Source organism: Achroia grisella, unplaced genomic scaffold (genome assembly GCF_030625045.1).
Source record: "Achroia grisella isolate CSIRO2021 unplaced genomic scaffold, CSIRO_AGI_Agris_v1 utg1112, whole genome shotgun sequence".
Classification (NCBI taxonomy): domain Eukaryota; kingdom Metazoa; phylum Arthropoda; class Insecta; order Lepidoptera; family Pyralidae; genus Achroia; species Achroia grisella.
The window spans coordinates 1409384-1431400 of record NW_026712582.1 but is presented as its reverse complement, the minus strand read 5'-3'; the positions used below and the strand labels follow the sequence as shown (position 1 = coordinate 1431400).

Below are 22017 nucleotides of genomic sequence, written 5' to 3'. Positions count from 1 at the left end.
GTTTACAAACTTCACGACTGTTATTTCAGATGGGTAGACAGTAGTATAGTCAGTTTTCGATGTAGATTTCTATAGAGGTAACGGTTATAACTTTCTATCAGATGAGCCTTCAGGTTGTTGCTTTTTATAATAAAAATTATTGGAATGTCTTTTTGATTAATTTGGTTTGTTTTCGGCGTTTCCATCACCAGACAGTCAAGCGGAAATGTTGAATGACACTCAACTCAGATTCAAACTTACGACTTTTGGAGACTATAAGTAAATGTGCCGGTAATAAACCACTAAACCATAACCTGTTTTGTTTTCTTTGCAAAACGGCGGTACAAAAATTAGACTATTAAAAAAATTGTCAAGAGTAATAATTTTTTTTGTCCTCTCTACTATTTCTGTAATCTATCCTTACAATATTCATTATGGATAACATCCACCTGGATGATGAATGTCAGACGTCTAGGTGGATGGGTCGTATTGAGAGAGCTACTGTTATTACGTTATGGATAACTTCTAGGTGGATGGTGACCGTCAGAACGTCTAGGTGGATGGGTCGTATTGAGAGAGCTACTGTTATTACGTTATGGATAACTTCTAGGCGGATGATGAACGTCAGAACGTCTAGGTGGATGGGTCGTATTGAGCGAGCTACAGTTATTACAAAGAAAGAAAGAAAAAAAATATTTTCAGTGCTTGTTAAAGCCTGATAAATTTCTATAGCAAAACCGGCTAACTATCATTAATATTACATTTTACCGAGGCGTTATATTTATTTATTTTTTTACTAGCCGTTACAAAATTATATTCACTCATCAAATTCATATTTTTCATATTTTCATTCAATACAAGGATATTTAATTACTTTTTTGAGTATTTTATTGCTCCACGTGTCTGTAAAGACATATTTGGCGACCGTGACAGGACTGTACGAAAATACAGTCTGAAATTAAAGGACTGACTCGCTTATTGTGCATATTACGTCGCGCAATTGATACAAAGTTCAACGCGAAGATAATACAAAAGAAGCACAGAAACCAGCTGCAGCCTTTGGAGAAGAAAGAATAGTTGTACAACTAATAAGCCGATCAGCGTAGCATCTAAAGCATCGCATCGCATCATTTGAAGCCAAAATCATATATATATATATATATATATATATATATATATATAATAAGTAGATCTTCCACTTGTGCATATGTGCATAACCAAAAATTTAATGTCTATTTTGCAAAATATTACGAAATTCATAGTGTAATATAATATATATCTTTTGTTGTTATATATATATAACGATATATATATTTAACATATTTTACAGTAGGTAAGTAAAGATTGCGTCATCATATTAAACACTTAATTATGCATATTTTGTCCTAATTACCTACAACTAGTAATAAATATAATTTTTATAGATAACTATCAACCAATAAGTGATAAATAGACTATTATTAAGTTCCTTTATCATTAATTTTGTTTGTTTAATATACCTAAGGTATAAATTATATTACATAAGGGATATCTAGATTAGTTTAGAAATTAGTTTTTCATTTATTTATTATTGTTTGCCCTAATCGTTATTATTCTCGTCCGTTTGTAACTACGTTGTTAATTTCACGTACGTCGCCGAACATTCCAGGGTCGCTGCGCTGCGCATTCGCAGCTTACTGTCAGCGCTCCAGCGCAGCGCTTACCTGCTGTTGGCGTACAGCAACGGTCTACTGCAGAGAACGCCGTAACGAGGAGCGTGAGCTATAATTGTTTATTATCTTTTGCTGACCATTTCTCACTTTGTTTACTCACCCCGCGGTGTATTAATGTAATATTGTAGTAAAACAGCAACATATTTACAACAATATAGGTTATTTTATTTACTACTAGTACTAATTAATATTACTTTATATATATTTTTACCTACTTTATATTATAAGTATTTTTATTTCTTTACTTTAAAGTTATATTTTTTTTTATCATCTCAATCTTCAGAATTTAATAAAAGGTAAACTAACTGTTATTGATAAACTATTATTACAATGTTGTCAGACAAAGGAAGTTCAAAGATTAGCTTGAAATAACTCACTATAAAAAGAAGTTCTGTAAAGGGTCAAATAACTAAATTCAAAAATTACTTAGACAAGGTGGCTACACAGTCGAAGCTTTCAAATATTGAAATGGCGGAATTATCTCTTAAACTAAGCAAATTTGAGGGACTGTCAGCAAAATTTGATGAGTTGCAAAGTGAGATCGAGGTCATTAATTCTGAAAATATTGGTTCGGAGATCGATGAAAGAGATAACATTGAGCAGGATCTAATACTTAGCATCGCTACAGCGAAAACTCTTATTGAACAACATAATATAATTCAAAATGAGCACAGACGTGAATCTATTCTTCATGAGTCTCAATGTGATCTTGATCATCAACAACTGAGCTTTAAATTACCCCAAATTCAAATTGGAAAGTTTGGAGGGTCCTATTTTCATTGGCTTGAGTTTAGGGACACGTTTTCTAATCTTATTCATAACAATGAGCGTATTCCTCCAATACATAAATTTCATTATTTGCTGTCTTACCTGGAGGGAGATGCGGCGCGCATCATTTGTAACCTTGAAGTGTCTTCAGATAATTACACTGAAGCGTGGAAATTACTTTTTGAGCGTTACGATAATAAACGGTTGCTTATTGATCACCACCTTAATTCTTTGTTTAATATACAACAAATAACACGTGAGTCTGAAAGGTCCTTGCGATTTTTGGTAGATCATGTTAAAAAGAACCTGCGTGCTCTATCTAGCCTAGGCCAGCATACAGATAAATGGGACGTGCTAATAATTTACATGTTATCTTCTAAATTAGATAGCCGCACTTTAACAAAATGGGAAGAAATGCGTAATACTTTTAGTGATGTTCCTACTTTAGAACAATTTCAGAAATTTTTAATAGATCGTGCTGACGTTTTAGAAGCACTAAACCGAAATAAGAATGAAAATAATCCTGATAGAAATGTTAAGGTTAATCGTTTTCCACCTCATTTCAATAATAATAAACCAGAAAAAATACAGTATACCAAATCATTTTCTAGTGCAAATCAAGAAAGGCCAAAAACTTACGTCTGTATTATTTGCAATGAAAGTCATAGAATTTATGACTGTCCTACATTTAAAGCTAAAAATGTCCAAGAACGATTATCTGATGTAACAAAATATAAATTATGTGGTAATTGCTTACGTCAGGGTCATCCTATATCCGAATGTCGTATGGGACCCTGCCGCGAATGTAAGAAAAAACACAATACATTGCTGCATAAACCTGTAACTGCAGTTGTAGCTAATACAGCAGTTAATAATGCTGAAACAGTTTCAAACTACAATGTTCAAAAAACAACCCAGATACTTTTGTCCACAGCAATGATTGAAGTATCCAACCCTATCACTAATGAAGTAGAAAGGGTACGTGCCCTACTTGATAGTGGTAGCCAAAGTTCATTTATAACTAAATCTTTAAAACAAAAATTAAACTTAAAATCTAACTCTATAAATACTATAAATATCATAGGAATTGGCAATAATTCAATGTCTAAAATTGAAGAAAATTGCATTATAAAATTGACTTCTATAGACAAATTATTTAATGTTACTCTTTCTTGCTTAGTAATGGAACAATTAACAGGTGAGCTTCCAAAATCTCCTATTAATATACATAACCTAAATATACCCAAAAATTTACAGTTGGCGGATCCAACTTTTGCGCAACCAGGCCCTATTGATGTTTTAGTTGGAGCTGATATCTTCTGGAATATTTTAGGCCGTAATCAACGTTCATTAGGCTCTAATAACCCTAAGCTTCAACAAAGTAAATTCGGTTGGTTGATTGCTGGTCCTATACAGACAGCCACTTATAACTATAATATTAATTGTAATCTTGCTAAATGTATAAATTCATCTTATGATTTAGAAATCAACAAAGCTCTCACAAAATTTTGGGAAGTTGAGGATATACCACAAAGAACACTTATGTCAAAAATTGAAGAACAATGTGAAAAACATTTTGAAGCACATACTCGTCGTTTAGAATCAGGTAGATTTTGTGTACGACTACCTTTGATAGATACTCCCGATTGCTTAGGGGATTCTTATAATCTAGCTAAAAAACGATTTCTTTGTTTAGAGAAACGTTTTAGAAAAAATCTTGAATTAAAAACAGAATATTCCAAATTTATTAAAGAATATGAGGATCTTAATCATCTGTCTGATTCTGCTGTTGTTAAACCAAATCCGTCGTATTTTTTAAGCCATCATCCTGTCTATAAACAGCAGAGTGAATCCACTAAGCTTCGGGTCGTTTTCGACGGCTCAGCTCCCACCTCTTCTGGATACTCCGTCAATGATCTTCACATGGTAGGCCCGAATGTTCAAGATTCACTTTTCTCCATATTGATTAGAGGAAGACACCATAAATACATATTGACCGGTGACATCGAAAAGATGTATCGCCAGGTACGTGTCGATTTAGAAGACTGTAACTTACAGTTAATCTTATGGAGAGAAGATGAGTCGCTGCCTATAAGAACTCTACGATTAAATACTGTCACTTACGGAACAGCAAGTGGCAGCTATTTGAGTACGAGGTGTCTTTGGCAAGTGGGTGAAGAGTGTGGGGACGATTTAATTAAAACTATAATACAAAATGACTTTTATGTAGATGACCTTTTTACTGGTTGTAATGACGAAAATCAATTGCTTTACATAAAAAATCATATTACTAAAACATTAAATGAGTCTTGTTTCAAATTAAGAAAATTTAAAACTAATTCACCTATTATTTTAAACAGTTTAGAACCAAATGCTCAAGAAGTTTTAACTATAAGTGAGTCCTCCAATACTTTAGGATTGGGATGGAATCCAATCACCGATAATTTGAATTTCCCTGTAGTTATCAATACCGTGTCTCAAAATATAATGATTACAAAGCGTTCAATAATGTCAAATTCATTCAAAATTTTTGATCCGTTGGGTTTATTGAGTCCGTGCATAATTCAACCTAAAATGCTTTTACAAAGACTTTGGCTTATAAAGATTGATTGGGATGAACCTGTTCCCCAAGAAATTAAAAATACTTGGGATGAAATCTGTAGGGGTATTAATAGTTTACCTACATTACAGATTCCTAGGTATGTACTATGTGACTTACCAAATATTGTTGAAATGCATTCTTTTAGTGACGCGTCACAATGTGCCTATGGTGCTTGCATTTATATAAGATCTATAGATAGTAACAATCGAATCACAGTTAAGTTGTTGTGTGCCAAATCAAAGGTGGCTCCTCTGAAGCCAGTTACGATTCCACGTTTGGAACTTTGTGCAGCTTTGCTTGCTGCTAGGTTATGTAACAGTGTGATAGAATCAATAAGGCATAAACTAACGCGTCTAGTGCATTGGTGTGATTCCAGTGTTGTCCTTTGTTGGCTGAATAATAATCCTAGGCAGCTAAAAACATTTGTCGCTAATCGAGTAGGAGAAATACTGGATTTGACAAATCCTTCTTGTTGGCGATACGTACCCACCTCGGACAATCCAGCTGATCTGATTTCCAGGGGCGTAAGTGCTAGCCAGCTTAATGATTTAAAACTGTGGTGGTCCGGTCCTAGTTATTTATCATACTGGTCCTAGTTATATAACATACTGTGGACTCATCCCACCTGGCCTACACTAAAACCTAATATTCCACATGAAATTCCAGAGATAAAGGTTAATTCTGTAATTACTTCTGAGACTATAGTAAATTTTGAAAGATTCTCTAAATATTCTAGATTACAAAGATCATTTGCTTATGTTATGAAATTTATTTTTAATTTAAGAAATCCAAAAAATAAAAGATCAAATGTACTTACTTTTGATGAATTAAATGATGCCTTTTACAAATTATGTTCTATTGCACAACAACAATCATTTCCATTGGAATATGCATTATTGTCTAAAAACAAAACAATACATACAAAATCTAAAATTTTATCGCTTTCTCCTTTTATGGACAATAATGGCCAGATTAGAGTAGGTGGTAGAATAGATGCTGCTAGTTGTCCGTATGAGCAACGGCATCCTATAGTTTTAGATGCTTCTCATCGATTTACGAAGCTTTTATTTGAATTTGAGCACATCAAAAATATGCATGCTGGTCCACAATTATTATTATCGGCTATTAGACAAACAGTTTGGCCTATAAACGGGAGACGTCTTGCTCGTACTACCTATCATAAGTGTGTTATCTGTAGGAGAGCACAGGGAAAAACCCTATGTCCAAAGATGGGTGATCTTCCTTCACAAAGACTAAATCCTGATTTTCCGTTTCAGTCTGTAGGCTTAGATTACGCAGGACCATTTAACATACTAAATCGTAAAGGACGTGGCTCTAAATTAATTAAGTGTTATTTATGCCTATTCGTTTGCTTACGCTATAAGTGTATTCACTTAGAGGCAGTAAGTGGATTATCCAAAGATGACTTCTTGATGACTCTGAGAAGGTTTATAGCACGCCGCGGCAAGCCAGTGGAAATTTTATCCGATAACGGACGCAATTTTGTTGCTACGGCTAGCGAGTTAAGTATATTTTTAAAGACTAATGAAGTACCTCTATCTAATTTTGCATCTGGAGAGGGGATAAAATTTTCCTTTATCCCAGCTTACGCTCCTCATTTCGGGGGAATCTGGGAGGCCGGGGTAAAGTCCTCTAAGCATCATATTAAGCGCGTTATGGGCAATAGTCATCTTACCTTTGAAGAAATTTCAACATTGTTTGCTCAAGTGGAAGCGATTCTTAACAGTCGCCCATTGTGCCCGTTATCCTCATCTCCTGACGACTACCATTTCCTATCCCCAGGGCATTTTCTGATTGGAAGACCCCTCTCAGCGCTACCATCACCCATGTTGGAAGATATGAATCCAAATGGACTCAAGCGATACGAACGACTAGAGCAGATTCGACAGCATTTTTGGCAGCGGTGGCAAAAGGAATATGTTGTGGAGCTGCAGCAAAGAACTAAATGGAGAATAAATTCATCTAATCTGAAAGTTGGTGATCTTGTCCTGATTCAAGAACCGTCAATTCCTCCATTGGCATGGCGTCTTGGGCGTGTGGTACGCTTATTCCCGGGACCCGATGGCGTGTGTCGTGTAGCTGACATTAATACTACGCGAGGCTGCGTACGACGAGCCTTAACTCGACTGTGTCCACTACCAACTGATGAAGAGATGAACAGTTAAAAGACTTGGGAGTCTTTCAACGGGGCGGAAGATGTTAAAGCCTGATAAATTTCTATAGCAAAACCGGCTAACTATCATTAATATTACATTTTACCGAGGCGTTATATTTATTTATTTTTTACTACCTGTTACAAAATTATATTCACTCATCAAATTCACTTAGTCACGAAACTTGCATACTGTAAAAGCTTATCGAAATACAAGGATATTTAATTACTTTTTGAGTATTTTTATTGCTCCACGTGTCTGTAAGGACAGTGCTTTACAACAATGTTACAATATATAAAACAAACAAACGAAAATAACGACTATTAAATCATGAAGGCATTATATATTTACTAGCTCTGCTCGCGGTGTCACCCGCGTGAAATGTATAGCCTACATATTATTCTATAATAATAATAATAATAAAACTCTTTATTGTGTACACATAAAATAATAAGAAAATACAGTAAATAGTAAAATAATAACAAAAGGCGGTCTTATCGCTAAATGCAATCTCTTACTGACAACCTAGAAGAGAGGACTTATGTACATAGAATAGGGTAGGTGGCACACATAAGACACTATTTCTTATACTACTAGATATATATACTTACATTAGGGATAAATATATAAACCTACATATATACTACATATTGGAAGAATGAGAAAAAAAAATGTACTATAAAGAGTAAAGTTTCATTAAAATCCGTTCAATAGTTTTTGCGTGAAAGAGTAACAAACATCCATTCATACTCACAAACTTTTGCGTTTATAATATTAATAAGATATATAGAAAAAAATCCTTAAATATGTTCTATCATTTCTCTTCAGAAAAAAAAATACCAGTCTAACATTATAAACTCATTCGTAAGTCACGGCAGCGGCACGGCTCGTTACTTCAGCACCAAATCGATATTTATGAAGCTTTCTTATGTGGATTTATATATGTATATGTTATGACGGCCTCGGTAGTCTAGCGGTTTAGCTCGTTGCTTTACATGCGATGGTCATGAGTTCGATTCTTCGCATGATGCAATGGTCAAGTTGTTTGCTGTAGTTTTTTTGTAAAAACATACATAATGTATGTATTTACAAAAAAATACAAGTATTCTGTCAGTTGTCTAGTACCCATCGGTTTAGCATATCTCTTTACTTTCAATGGTCATAAGTTTGATTCCTCCCATGAAGATTGCTTCATCAAAATCGTAGTAAACACTTTGACCAATGCATTGGTGAAGGTGTTTACTATGATTTTGTTTTATAAAAACATATATATATAACGTATATATTTATAAAAAAAGTGTATACAATAATTAGTAAAAATCACGGGATCTTACCACGTTTTATATTTATTTGCCGAGTTCATTTACATGGTGGATGAAACACTACCGAAATATCGGGAACTCAGCAAATAAATATAAAACGTGGTAAGATCCCGTGATTTTTACTAATTATATACGTATAAATAATGACCGCGTCAAGTTTAAAACAGTATATAAGTGTATACAAGTATTCTATCAGTAGTCTGGTATGTACCTTACAAGCATTATGGGTACTAACCATGGGTATGGTCAGTACCCATAACGCTAGCTCTTCTAAGCTAGGAACTAGATGTCGTTGTGTAAATCATCCAGGGTTATCATGCTGCAATTATTGCAGTTCTGCTAAGCTTAAAACTAGATAGATAGCGTGGTGTAGCTTGTTCAGAATCATGTGTATATGTATATACATACATACATCGTATATATAAGTATATATATTGGAAAGACTTACCACTTGACCAAGACTATATCATATCAAGACTATATCAAGACCGCCAAAAGTAGATTTTCTTTCAACCGTAAATTGCGAGAATATTATCTCAACTTGTAACTTTATGTAAGTACATACATTATCCTTTATATATATTTTTTTCTTTATCCATAAGTCTCTTCATTTTACATCTATATTAAACATATATTTTTTGTATCTATTGTCCGCTATACTCACTACTGAATTGTCATATAATTAGTTATGTATATATTGTGATAATATATGTGTGTCTATATATAAAGCCCTAATATCGGGCTACTCGAACAAATACTCCAATAGACTACTGCTATTGAATAAAAACAACATATGCATGATGACTAGGGCCCTCACAGGACACAGCAAATTAAACAAGCATATGGCTAAACTAGGCCTATGCACGACAAAAATCTGCAGATTTTGCCAAACTGAAAAGAAAACACCACATTCTATGTGGTTGTAGCCCACTCATGCATAAACGTTATATCTCCTTTGGAAAATTTAAACTCTATCCCGAGGAGATAAAAACCATCGCTCATAAGAATATCCTTCAATTCTTGTCCCTGACGGGTCTAGGTAGCGAACTTTGAAAAAGGGCGAGCACAATAGATCTATGTAGGTCGCAGTGCTACAGGTGCTACAAACATCTGGCAATAGCCCAAACAACTCAATAAAAAAAAAAGTATTTATATAGATTAGACTTTTCATACAATAAAAACATTGATCTTATTAATCAACATTTCCTCTAGTGAAATAGAAATAATCTTCAATCGAATAAACTTACTATAAGCACTTTGAAACAGACAATTTTTTTTATTCTACCGCTCATTCAGAATGCAGACTTATCACAAGAAGAATGAGCACGAAACTTGTGTGCTGATATTTTAAATAAATATTGTTTTAATTTTATTTACATTAACAAGGATTAGGCGTGTGATTATCAACATAGAAACAGCTACGCACTTAATCTCTGTTCAATCAGATAACATTGTCAGCCCTATTAATTTTAAGTTAGATGTTTTCTACAAAAACATTATTATCATTTATACATTATTCAATTTTATAACAGGCTTTTTTTACAAAAAAAATATTTTATAAGACATTAGAATTTTTTTTTCACAAATTGAGTACAGACTCTGGCAGTTTGTTGTAAAACCTTACGCAATTTCTATAAAACAATTAAATAAAAAAATAACGAATTACTAACTTTCTTTAAACGACACTTAGGTAAAACGACTAACAAATCCAGTTTACCTAAAACGCGACAGAATACAAAAGCGATGAAACAATTCCCACAACTCCACCTAAATTACTCAGGTAAATGAAATCAGAAGGAGCGCCAGTCAACCGATTACCGCGTGCTGTTCTGTTTCATATAACAACCATCTCCCTGGACACCGTAACGGTCTTTTACGGTAACATTACAATCGGTAAAACAACCATGTCCCTGGATACCTCCGAGTCCGGTTTTACGGGAATACAATCGGTAATTTATATTGATGAAACATATTATTGGGGAAATTACTTTGACCTATCAAGTTGTTAGTCATATTTAATATTACTAATACTATATATGTATGTAAAGACTATTTAAGTCTTTAATACTCGTTGTTAAGTAGACTAAGGAATAGCTACATCAAACAAATTGAGAACAAAATGGGAGTCGTGTCATATCAAGAATTGAAGAGCATGATGGAAGATCGCGGAAAGTGGCAAGAGCTCCACCGACAAGAGCGTAGCTCTTAAATTATGAATGAATGAATGAAAAGTAGAGCGGAGAATAAAACACAATTCTCTAAATTAATCTATACATGTAAATAAAATTGGAGCGTCTGTTTGTAATATTGAAATAACCGTTTTTTCATACATGCATATGAATATAAATACGGTAGATACACCAAAATAATATTTTTTACAATTTCTGTCTGTCTGTCTGTTTGTTCCGGCTAATCTCTGAAATGGCTGGATCGATATTGACGGGACTTTTTTTGACAGGTAGCTGATGTAATAAGGAGTAACTTAGACATGTTTACAAAATTTAAATGTTATTTTATTTCTATTTAATTAACAGCCTAAAAAATATGTATCAAGATTTAAAAAAGACGATATTTCCATACATTCTTACATATCTTTTTTGCATTAAAAAGCAGTATATGTCCTTTCTCAGGATGTATGTATGATGTATGATATATATATATTTTCGCATTTATAACATTAGTAAGGATATGTAGTAATAATTTAGAATATTAGGTAATATTCTTATTAGACACTGGACAAATACATATATATAGGATTTTAAACTTGACTTGCATGAATGAATGGGAATGAATGAGTATGAATGAATGGAAACGGAGGAGTGAACGGATGATGAAAGGAATGATTGAGAAAAGGGGATCATCCTGTTATTTGCGAATCCACATTCCCACATATATATAGTACTATCACATACCATCGATGACGTCATCGCCAAATTCAATTAAGACGAGAACGGAAAAGTAAAATTAAATAATAGCCGCACAGGATGATTTCCCGGGCCCAAACAAAAATAAATGAAATTAAGAGCGCCGCGTAACAAACTCTTTCGGCAAATTCAATTTTCCCATTGAAAGGAAACGTTCTATAAATATCTTAATTCTTGTACAATCGAATTGTAGAAGAATTAAGAAAATTGTAATTGGAAAAATTTATAGGTAATAGGAAATGAAAAAAAACTCATCTTATGCAGATACAAGTCAGTCAGAAGCGCAATGAACACACATCAACTGGTGTTACTGGTGTTATTTTTTTTATAAACTATATATTTTTTATATCTATTTTTTATACTTGTATTCACACACTTACATAAACTTAAATTGTAAGTAAAAATAAATTATTTAAAAGAGCAACACACAAGTTTCTTGCTTGTTCTTCTTGTGATGAGACAGCATTCCGAATGAGCGGTAGATTAAAAAAAAATGTTATGACTATTCAAAAGTGCTTCAATGTAAGTTTATTTGAATAAATGATTTTCTATTCTATATTTCATTCTATTCTATTCTATACGTCACTTTTGACTAATTATATATTGTTTTGTTACTTGTTGCTGTGAGCCCTTTTGGGAAGAATACACATTTTTACTAGTATTTGGTTTTTATTAAAATAGTAGTTGTGTTCCCGCTCCAGTAACAACTGGGTTCTTGAGTTATATTTATGTATGTATTTAGACTATGCTCGTACCGTACAAGGTTACCGTTTTTTTTTTTTAATTTATGTTATATCTACCATAAAAGTATTATGTGTTTTTCCTAACAAATTACTGATTTATACAATAAAAAAGGCAGTCCAGATACCTCTTCAATACACATTTTTATGATAGTTTAATAGTAATTTTGTTAATACACATAAACATGTGCAGATTAATAATAGCCGAGGACAATTGCATAGCGCCATCTAGTCCCAAGCTAAGTAAAACTTGTGTTATGGCTACTAGACAACTGATAGAAATACTCAGACAAATTTTTTTCACTTTTGAATCACACTTTAAATCATGCAAACAAATATACTCATCAATACTTATATCAATGTTTGTACGTGCAAGGAATCGAACCCGCAACCACCAAGGCGTTCATATGATATTGCTATGTTAGCTTAGGTTGAATTCCAGTAATTCGTATATAAAACTTGTTATAATCAATAAATATTGTTGTATCTAAAGACGATGTAAATTAAAAAAGGTATAGAAACGTGTACGCAAAATCAATATTGTGACCCTGGAATACCTATACTTTGCAACTTTTGCGACTTTCCAATCAACGTGGCGTCTTATAATATCCATCCCTCTGATTTATCTACAGCCGGTTGGGTCAAGTCATAAAATATTACGTCAACGATAAGCAACCTTACAACATTTTGTGATGAGTTCTCGAACAGATTAAATATTGATCCCTCCGTCTTTCTATGTAATCTGGTCACAGAAGTTGATTATTACGATAGGAAATATATAGTTGAAGAAATATTTGTATTATATACTAGCTCAGATCGCGACTTTGTACACCTTCGCTTCGGAATCTATCTAAATATATATAACTAAAAGGTGACTGACATAGTGATCTATCAACGCACAGCCCAAACCACTGCACGGATCGGGCTGAAATTTGGCACGCAAGTAGATGTTATGACGGTGTGTCAGGTTGTAATATTGAAATAACCGTTTTTTATTATATGCATATGAATATAAATACGTTGCGTACACCAAAATATTTTTTTTACAATATTTGTCTGTGTCTGTTTATTCCGGCTAATCTCTGGAATGGCTGGACCGAATTTGACGGGACTTTTCTTGGTAGGTAGCTGATGTAATAAGGAATAACTTAGGCTACTTTTATTTTAGGAAAATAAATCTACATTTCACGCGGACGAAGTCGCGGTGACGGCTAGTAAAAAATAGAATTGTGATAGACCCATATTTTTTCGTCACAGATATTTAAATAAAGACTAATATTGAGCATTTTAATTACACCAACAAGATTTTTTTTGTCTGAATCTCTGTCTTATCTCGTATCAGTTAAATTACGTGATAAGATGCATGAGATCTTAGTCTTCTGGAATGGGAACGCGTGAGGGTATTACGGGCGTAACATAAGCGTTATATAAGATACCACATATTGTATTACTTAAATATAATCTGAGATCATGCATATTGGTTTTACAATAATATAATACTACCTTTTACCCGCGGCTTCGTTCGCTTTAATTTATCCTCTTAGGGGTGGAATTTAAAAAAATTCTTTCTTGGGGGATGCCTACGTTATAGTAGCTTTAGGCATGCAAAGTCTCAGCCCGATCGGTTTAAAATTGACAAAGTTTCATACAAAGTTTCATCCCCTATTTTATCCCCTTGGGGGTAGAATTAATCAACATCCTTTCTTTACGGATGTCTACGTCATAACATCTACCTGCATGCCAAATTTCAGCCCGATCCGTGCAGTGGTTTGGGCTGTGCGTTGATAGATCACTATATCAGTCACCTTTGAGTTATATATATTTAGAAGATATAATTTAAAATAAGTTTTCTAATTGTAAACCTGTTTAAGATCTCAAATAGATAAATAAAAGCTTTTTTATTTCTTACTGTAATCTAGGTTCTAGTCTTAGTAAAAGAAAATTATATTTAATCTCTACTTATATATATATATATACATTAAATAGAAAAATCGCATTATTCAAAATTTATATTTTAGTCTTTTCTTGCAGACAGGCAATTAAAATTTTTAAATTTATATAAATTATTTTTCTCTTTATGGTTTTAAATTTACATAGAAATATTATATATAATTTTAAAAGTATTTAGATAATGATTAAGACGGCGCGGCGTGGTTAATTTGACTTATATAAAAGGAGGCAATTCTAGCTTATAAAATCTGATATATTAATATATATCATATATAATACATACAGCCTCGGTGGTCTAGTGGTTTAGCACACCGCTTTACTATCCGATGGTCGCGGGTTCGATTCCTCGCACGGTACAAACATTTGTACAAATGAATATGATTGTTTGTATCGGTCTGGGTGTTTTCTATGTATAATATGTATTTATTTACGAAAAAAAAATGTATCCATGTATTTATATCAGTTGTCTAGTACCCATAACACAAGCTCTGCTTAGCTTGGGACTAGATGGCGCTGTGTGAATTGTCGTGAGATATTATATTATTATTATATTATATATCTCTACGTAAATGAATAAAATATATGTCACATATCACGATGTCCGTGATGATGTTCATGTTACAAGTAACGGTGACTTACCATCAAGAGTATAGTTTTTACTATGTACTGCTGGAGATTTAACTGAAAATTCTGGCATCATTTTTCCGCGGGATAAAATCTTACTCCGTGCAAAGCAAGGGCGGGTGTCTAGTATATAATATGAAATGAATATATATAACGTCACAGCAAATCAAATGGATTGGAGGGTGCGCCGGCCTAAAATCAATATTGGCAGCAATCAGCCTGGAAACATATATGCTAATTTGAATATTTCAGGATGATTGAGTGAGATTCTGTGTCTTCTATATTTACTTTTTAATAATTATACATCACATCACTTCGTCATACTTGTTGTGCAGTTTTATTTGTAATAAATTGCGTGGATTTATTATTCTTATTCTACTATTACTACGCTGTACGTCCGATGGTCGCGGGTTCGATTCCTCGCACGGCACAAACATTTGTATTCATGAGTACGATTTTTTGTGTCGGTCTGGGTGTTTTCTATGTATAATATGTATGTATTTACGAAAAAATATATCTATGTATTTGTATCAGTTATCTAGTGCCCATAACACAAGCTTTAGCTAGCTTAACTTAGGTCTAGATGGCGCTGTGTGAATTATCTTGAGATTATTATTATTATTATTATTATTATTATTATTATCACTACAACTGATTTAAACTTATTGTGTTTTTATATTTGAGCCTAAATAAATTAGTGCTGGTTGGTAGTTTGTATTCACACGTTTCGACTTGTAAACTGTGAACTTACAAGGATTGTTTAAAAGAGCAACACACACGTTTCTTGCCTAATCTTCTTGTGATGAGACAGCTTTCAGAATAAGCAGTAGATTTAAAAAAAATTGTGACTATTCAAAAGTGCCCAAATTAAGTTTATTTGAATCAATTATTTTCTGTTCTATTGTACTCTTATTTATTTATTTCAGGCAACTAGGCCCATATTATTAATACCTTATAGACAAACATACATATGAAGTAATATTTGGAAACTAATATATTGATATTATCTGTGTGATCACTGCACTGACGAATGCAATATGCATTATGTATATATTCCAACCGATTATAGAAAAAAAGTGAATTTGGATTTAATAAAAATATGCTCGAAAATACACACAGCGCCATCTAGTCCCAAGCTAAGGAAAACTTATGTTATTATTACTAGACAACTGAGAAATATACATGTACATATATATATATTTTGTAAATAGATACAAAATAATAATAATCTCAGGACAATTCACACAGCGCCATCTAGACCCAATTTAAACATGCTTATGGGTAGTAATAACTGATACAAATACATAGATATCTTTTTCGTTAATACATACATAATATACACAGAAAACACCTATACTAAATACAATCATACTAATGAATACAAATGTTACTACCGAGGTCTCGATGGTCTAGCGGTTTAGCAAACCGCCGTACTTCCGATGGTAGCGGGTTCGATTCCTCGCACGGACCAAACATTTGTAATCATGAATATGATTGTTTGTATCGGTCTGGGTATTCTCTATGCATATTATGTATGTATTTACCAAAAGAAAGGTATGTCTATATTTGTATCAGTCGTCTAGTACCTACAAGCCCCGCTTAGCTTGAGACTAGATGGCGCTGCATGCATTGTCCTGAAATATAATATTATTAACTATCTGTTCCCGCGAATTCGTCCGCGTGGAATTTAAATTTATTTTTCTAAAATAAAAGTAGCCTAAGTTACTCCTTATTACATCAGCTACCTGCCAAAAAAAGGCCCGTCAAAATCGGTCCAGCCATTTCTAAGATTAGTCAGAACAAACAGACAGACAGACAGACAAAAATTGTTCTAGTACCGTATTTATATTCATATACATGTAGTAAAAAACGGTTATTTCAATATCACAAACAGACACTCCAATTTTATTTATATGTATAGATTAATAGAAAATCATGACATTATAACTACATCATCATGATATATTATGTTTTCACGTGTTCTGATAACTACAACCTGACTGACAATGATTAATTATTACATGTTAATTAAAATAATATATACATACAAGCTTAGTAAAGCACTTTGATGATAACAGACAGAATAGGGTCATCTGCGTGATATATAGTTACAACCGTTGATATGACAGGACGGTCATGAAAATGAAGATAGAATTTTGATTTTATTCAAATTCAAATTCAAAAATCATTTATTCGTGTAGAACATTTTAGCCGCTTATGAACGTCAAATTTTTTCCCTACCGTCGAGTTCAGTATATAGATCCAATAGAGTAGAACTGGTAAGAAACTGAATTGAATGTTTTTTTAAGAGCTAGGTTATTTACAATGTATATTAATATACGTGTCAATAGAAGTGTAATTAAACTATTTATAATTGGAAAAATGTTAAAATGTTAAGATGGTGATGAAATCATGTCTGCTAGTCCATCGACAGTGTGGATGTAATAATATATTCATAGTAAGGACCAATTAATAATAGGACAAGGACAATTCACACAGCGCCATCTAGTCCCAAGCTAAGAGCTTGTGTTAAGGGTAATAACTAATAGAAATTAATTGGATGATAACAGGGATATTAATTTTTGTATCGTGCCTGGAATCGAACTCAAGACAAGTAAATCGCTAGACCACGTCGTCATTACTAGGAATGCACCTCAGTTTGTTTGTTACATTCTTGGTATCTTAACAGATAAACCAATTTTCATTAAATTTGATTTCATAGTTTTTCTTTTTATTTTTAAGGATTTTAGGCTATTGTCAGGTGCTAAGTAGGGAAAAAAAATTATAATGTAAAACTTGACGTTCATAAGCGGCTAAAATGTCCTACATGAATAAATGATTTTTGAATTTGAATTTTGAATTTGATGGTAGATAGTGAAGTGACATACTATATAATTTTCTTTTTATAGTTTTGATTATAAAATACAAAAATAAACTTTAACTATATTAATATCAAAAGAGTTTCTAACACTAACATTGAATGAAAATCCCAACTATTGCCATGCACGCTCGTCATTCAATTAATAGTTTAGTGAGTTTAAGTTTTACTCAGTTTATAATACTGACTTATAGTAACTTATATACTACTTTAAATTTGACGTGGTCATTATTTATACGTACAATTGGACGGTCTCGGTGGATTAGCGGTTTAGCAAACCGCTTTACGTCCGATGGTCGTAGCTTCGATAGTTCGCACGATGCAAACATTTGTATTCATAAGTACGATTATATCGGTCTGGGTGTTTTCTATGTATATTATGTATGTACTTACAAAAAATCGTAGTTTTTATATTAGTTGTCTAGTACCCATAATACAACCACGTTTACCATGACCAAATGGCGCTGTGATAATTGTCCAGAGTTATTTATTTACTATTTTATTAGAAAAATCACGAGATCTTACCATGAGATCTCGATATTTCGACACTGTTTCAACCACCATCATCATGAGTAAGCTGTAGAAAAGCAGGCACGTTAAATAGCAATAATAAATACAGCTTAGTATTTTTCTGGTGCATAAGTTTGTTACTGTAACGTTTCCTCAAAATCCGTCCAGTAGTTTTTGCGTGAAAGAGTTCCATTTTTTCGCATTTGTAATATTGTTTTAGATATCACTTATAAAACCCATACACTTAATGGGTTTTTATAAGTGATATTATTTATTAAACTTATTAATTGATATATATATACAATATTTTATATTTATATATATATATATATATTATTTTCTATTTATATTATGTATGTACTTACAAAAAAATAATCTAAGTTTTTATATTAGTTGTCTAGTACCCATAATACAACCACGTTTACCATGACCAAATGGCGCTGTGATAATTGTCCAGAGTTATTTATTTACTATTTAATTAGGAAAATCACGAGATCTTACCATGAGATCTTGATATTTCGACACTGTTTCAACCACCATCATCATGAGTAAGCTGTAGAGAAGCTGGCACGTTAAATAGTAATAATAAATACAGCTTAGTATTGTTCTGGTGCATAAGCTTGTTACTGTTGTTCAGGTTGCGAACACTGATTAGATTTTTTGATTTTTTTTTATATAGCATATGCTGGTGGTCACTCTATTCTCCCAAATTTGAATTTAAATGAAATAGTATTATTGTATATATATCAACATTAAAAAAAAATACGAGCTGAGTTTCTTGTCAGTTCTTCTCATCTCGAAATCATTCCGAACTGACGGTAGATTTGACATATCATAAGAGTCTGTAATAGACCTACATGAATTTTGAATTTGAAATTTGTAACGTTTCCTCAAAATCCGTCCAGTAGTTTTTGCGTTAAAGAGTAACAAACATCCATCCTTACAAACTTTCGCATTTGTAATATTGTTTTAGACATCACTTATAAAACCCATACACTGTATAGGTTTTATAAGTGATATTGTATACATATTAAATAATAAATTTAATAAATAATTATCTTATAATATCTAACTTATAAAACCCATACACTTTATGGGTTTTTATAAGTGATATTGTATATATATCAATTAATAAGTTTAATAAATAATATCATTTATAAAACCCATACACTTTATGGGTTTTTATAAGTGATAAAGTATGTATATATCAATTAATAAGTTTAATAAATAATATCACTTATAAAACCCATACACTTTATGGGTTTTTATAAGTGGTATTGTTAATATCCACAAGAATTCTCATTAGCAAATCCGCATTTCAGTGTAAACGATGGTAATGGCATCACTGACCTGAATACCTCTAACAATACATGCCTACCGTTTCACGGTTTTAATTAACCTGAATGTCATTGGATTTCCTCTAAAGGCTGTCCTCGGAGGGACAGGATGGAAACTTGTGTGCTATACGCATATAATTTTTTGATGACTGACTGATACTGTGGCTCTATTCGGAAATTATTATTGCTATTATTATTATTATATCCACAGTTTCACAATATACATATATCGGTTAATTTGTAGTGATCACAGGGATTATTATTATTATCACGGGCAGGATTATTATTGCTATTATTATTATTATATCCACAGTTTAACAATATACACATATCGGTTATTCTATAGTGATCACAGGGTTTATTATTAATATCACGGGTAAGGATTATTATTGTCCTTAATTTATGTGAATATTTTCACATTGTTATTTTAGAATTAGTTTATAATTTTGTATTTTAATTTCGCCACAATAATTATTGTTAAGAATACATTAAAAAAAATTGTTCGTGAAGATCTTTTTATTGCATCTGACTTTATTACTCAACTATGTAAGTAATAATCTAAAAGTGAGTTTCTTGTTTTTTCTAGCAGTTTGGTCATCACAGTTTTTTGTATTTACGTAACATTTGGGATAAACGAGGTTAAATGCTATGTAGAGAATATAGTATTTATCCTAAAATATAATTTAGAATTTTAGGATAAATGATATTCTTATTTATTTAGATAATTTTCTGTCATAATGAAAATAATATTTATCCTAAAAATCATTTAGCATTTTAGGATAAATAATATTCTTATTTATTTAGATAACCGCTAGATCTAGTCATTCTTTCATAAATTATAAAGAAATAGAATTACTGGATTAATTCGACGCATATGAGATTATTTTTTTTCTTTATCAGGTAATAAGCTCGTAGCATAAGAATATGATTAAGGCTCATGAATCAATAGAATACCTATTTTTTTATTGAAGGGTTTAAACTTTCACCAGATATTTTAGACCTATAGCTCTGCAACCTATGAAAATCTATTGAGCTTACCATTTCATTAAAAATTCGCTCCTTAGACTCGTAGGGGACAAGAATTGAAGCCTATTCTTAAGAGCAGTGGTTTTTAACGCCTCAGGTTAAAGTTTGTACTTTTTAAAACAAATATTTCGTTTATACATGAGTGGTCTATAACCACATAGGATATGTATATTGAAACCTATAATTGTAGTAACAATTTTGGACCTTATCGTAGTATAATGCTAAACTTTACTGATTGGAATATAATGGGTTTTCCATTAGCAAACCTACAGACCTAAATATAGATTACGCTGGCATGTCACGGTGTCTAATGATAAAAAATGATAACTCTAATATTGTGACCTTTGATGCTCTACTAGAATCAATGGGCTCCCTAAAATATGGTCGAGCGCAGTGATGGCTGGCTCATCCGCCATACTCGTGAACGAGTGCTGCTTGTAGGGACTGGTCTATTCTTATCACAACTGATTTAAACTTATTGGGGCAACGCAGGTCTAACTTTAGACCATAGACGAATCACGGTTTAGAGATAAAATTCGTTTTGTAATAAGGAATTCTTTAGTCAATGGTTTATACTAGTGCTAAACCAGGTTTATCTTTTTGTAATAAGTTTAAGGATTGTGTTTTTATATTTGAGCGTAAATAAATTAGTGCTGGTTGGTAGTTTGTATTCACACGTTTCGACTTGTAAAATGTGAACTTACAAGGATTGTTTAAAAGAGCAACACACAAGTTTCTTGCTTATTCTTCCTGTGATGAGTCAGCTTTCCAAATGAGCGGTAGATTAAAAAAAATTGTTGACTATTCAAAAGTGCCATTTGAATAAATGATTTTCTATTCTATTCTAATAGTATAAATACTTGCAAACCTTTCAAGGGACCGGCCAAATCCCAGCCACGTTAGTGACAGGGCCGGATTCGCGCTAACAATACACATGTTGGTGGCTTTAACTGTTTTTAATTAACCCAGCATGGTTTCAGGCGGGCCTGTAATTATACTGTACTTACGTGGGGATTTCGCTTGTCGTTTTTCGAATAGCATTGCTAATGATTATTTCGTGATTCCATGAAAGTTGTTTAGGGTGATATTAGACGCTTTAGAATAAATTAGAACGAAGGAAAGGTATAATTATTTATATGTACGTATATAAACATAGATTGTATCACCTGGAACAATGGCGGAAACTTGGCAAATTTTCAGAACATATTTTGCTAATCTTGGGTAAACCAGATCTCGATTTAGATGCAGACTTTTAGATTCATTCTTATGTTAAATGTTCTAGAATAAAATACTATAGGTACGTTATTGCTGTTCAGAGATTCTGAGGGCTCGAATTTGCTTGAGGAATTTGTTATCGTACTACTATTGTGCTGCAACGGAGAATCACAATAAAAAAAAAATATATCTCTAGACAATTAACACAGCGACATCTAGTCCCACGGTAAAAGACCTATAAAGCAATCATACTCAT

The 22017-nt window shown here is 32.5% G+C and overlaps 2 protein-coding genes across 2 annotated transcripts in view; both read left to right on the top strand.

Moving 5' to 3' along the window:
* The window catches only part of LOC131849771 (neuroligin-4, Y-linked), a 145749-nt gene that overhangs the window by 23181 nt on the left and 100551 nt on the right, over positions 1-22017 (top strand). The gene's annotated exons all lie outside the window — the stretch shown is intronic.
* LOC131849761 (uncharacterized) lies at positions 5731-7445 on the top strand. Its single transcript, XM_059199881.1, has one exon. It carries the CDS (start codon positions 5823-5825, stop codon positions 7245-7247), a length of 1425 nt encoding a protein of 474 aa, XP_059055864.1. The 5' UTR covers positions 5731-5822; the 3' UTR covers positions 7248-7445.

What these genes read in the sequence shown, in the direction of transcription:
- LOC131849761 (XM_059199881.1), top strand. Translation starts at nt 5,823, where the DNA reads ATGAAATTTATTTTTAATTTAAGAAATCCAAAAAATAAAAGATCAAAT.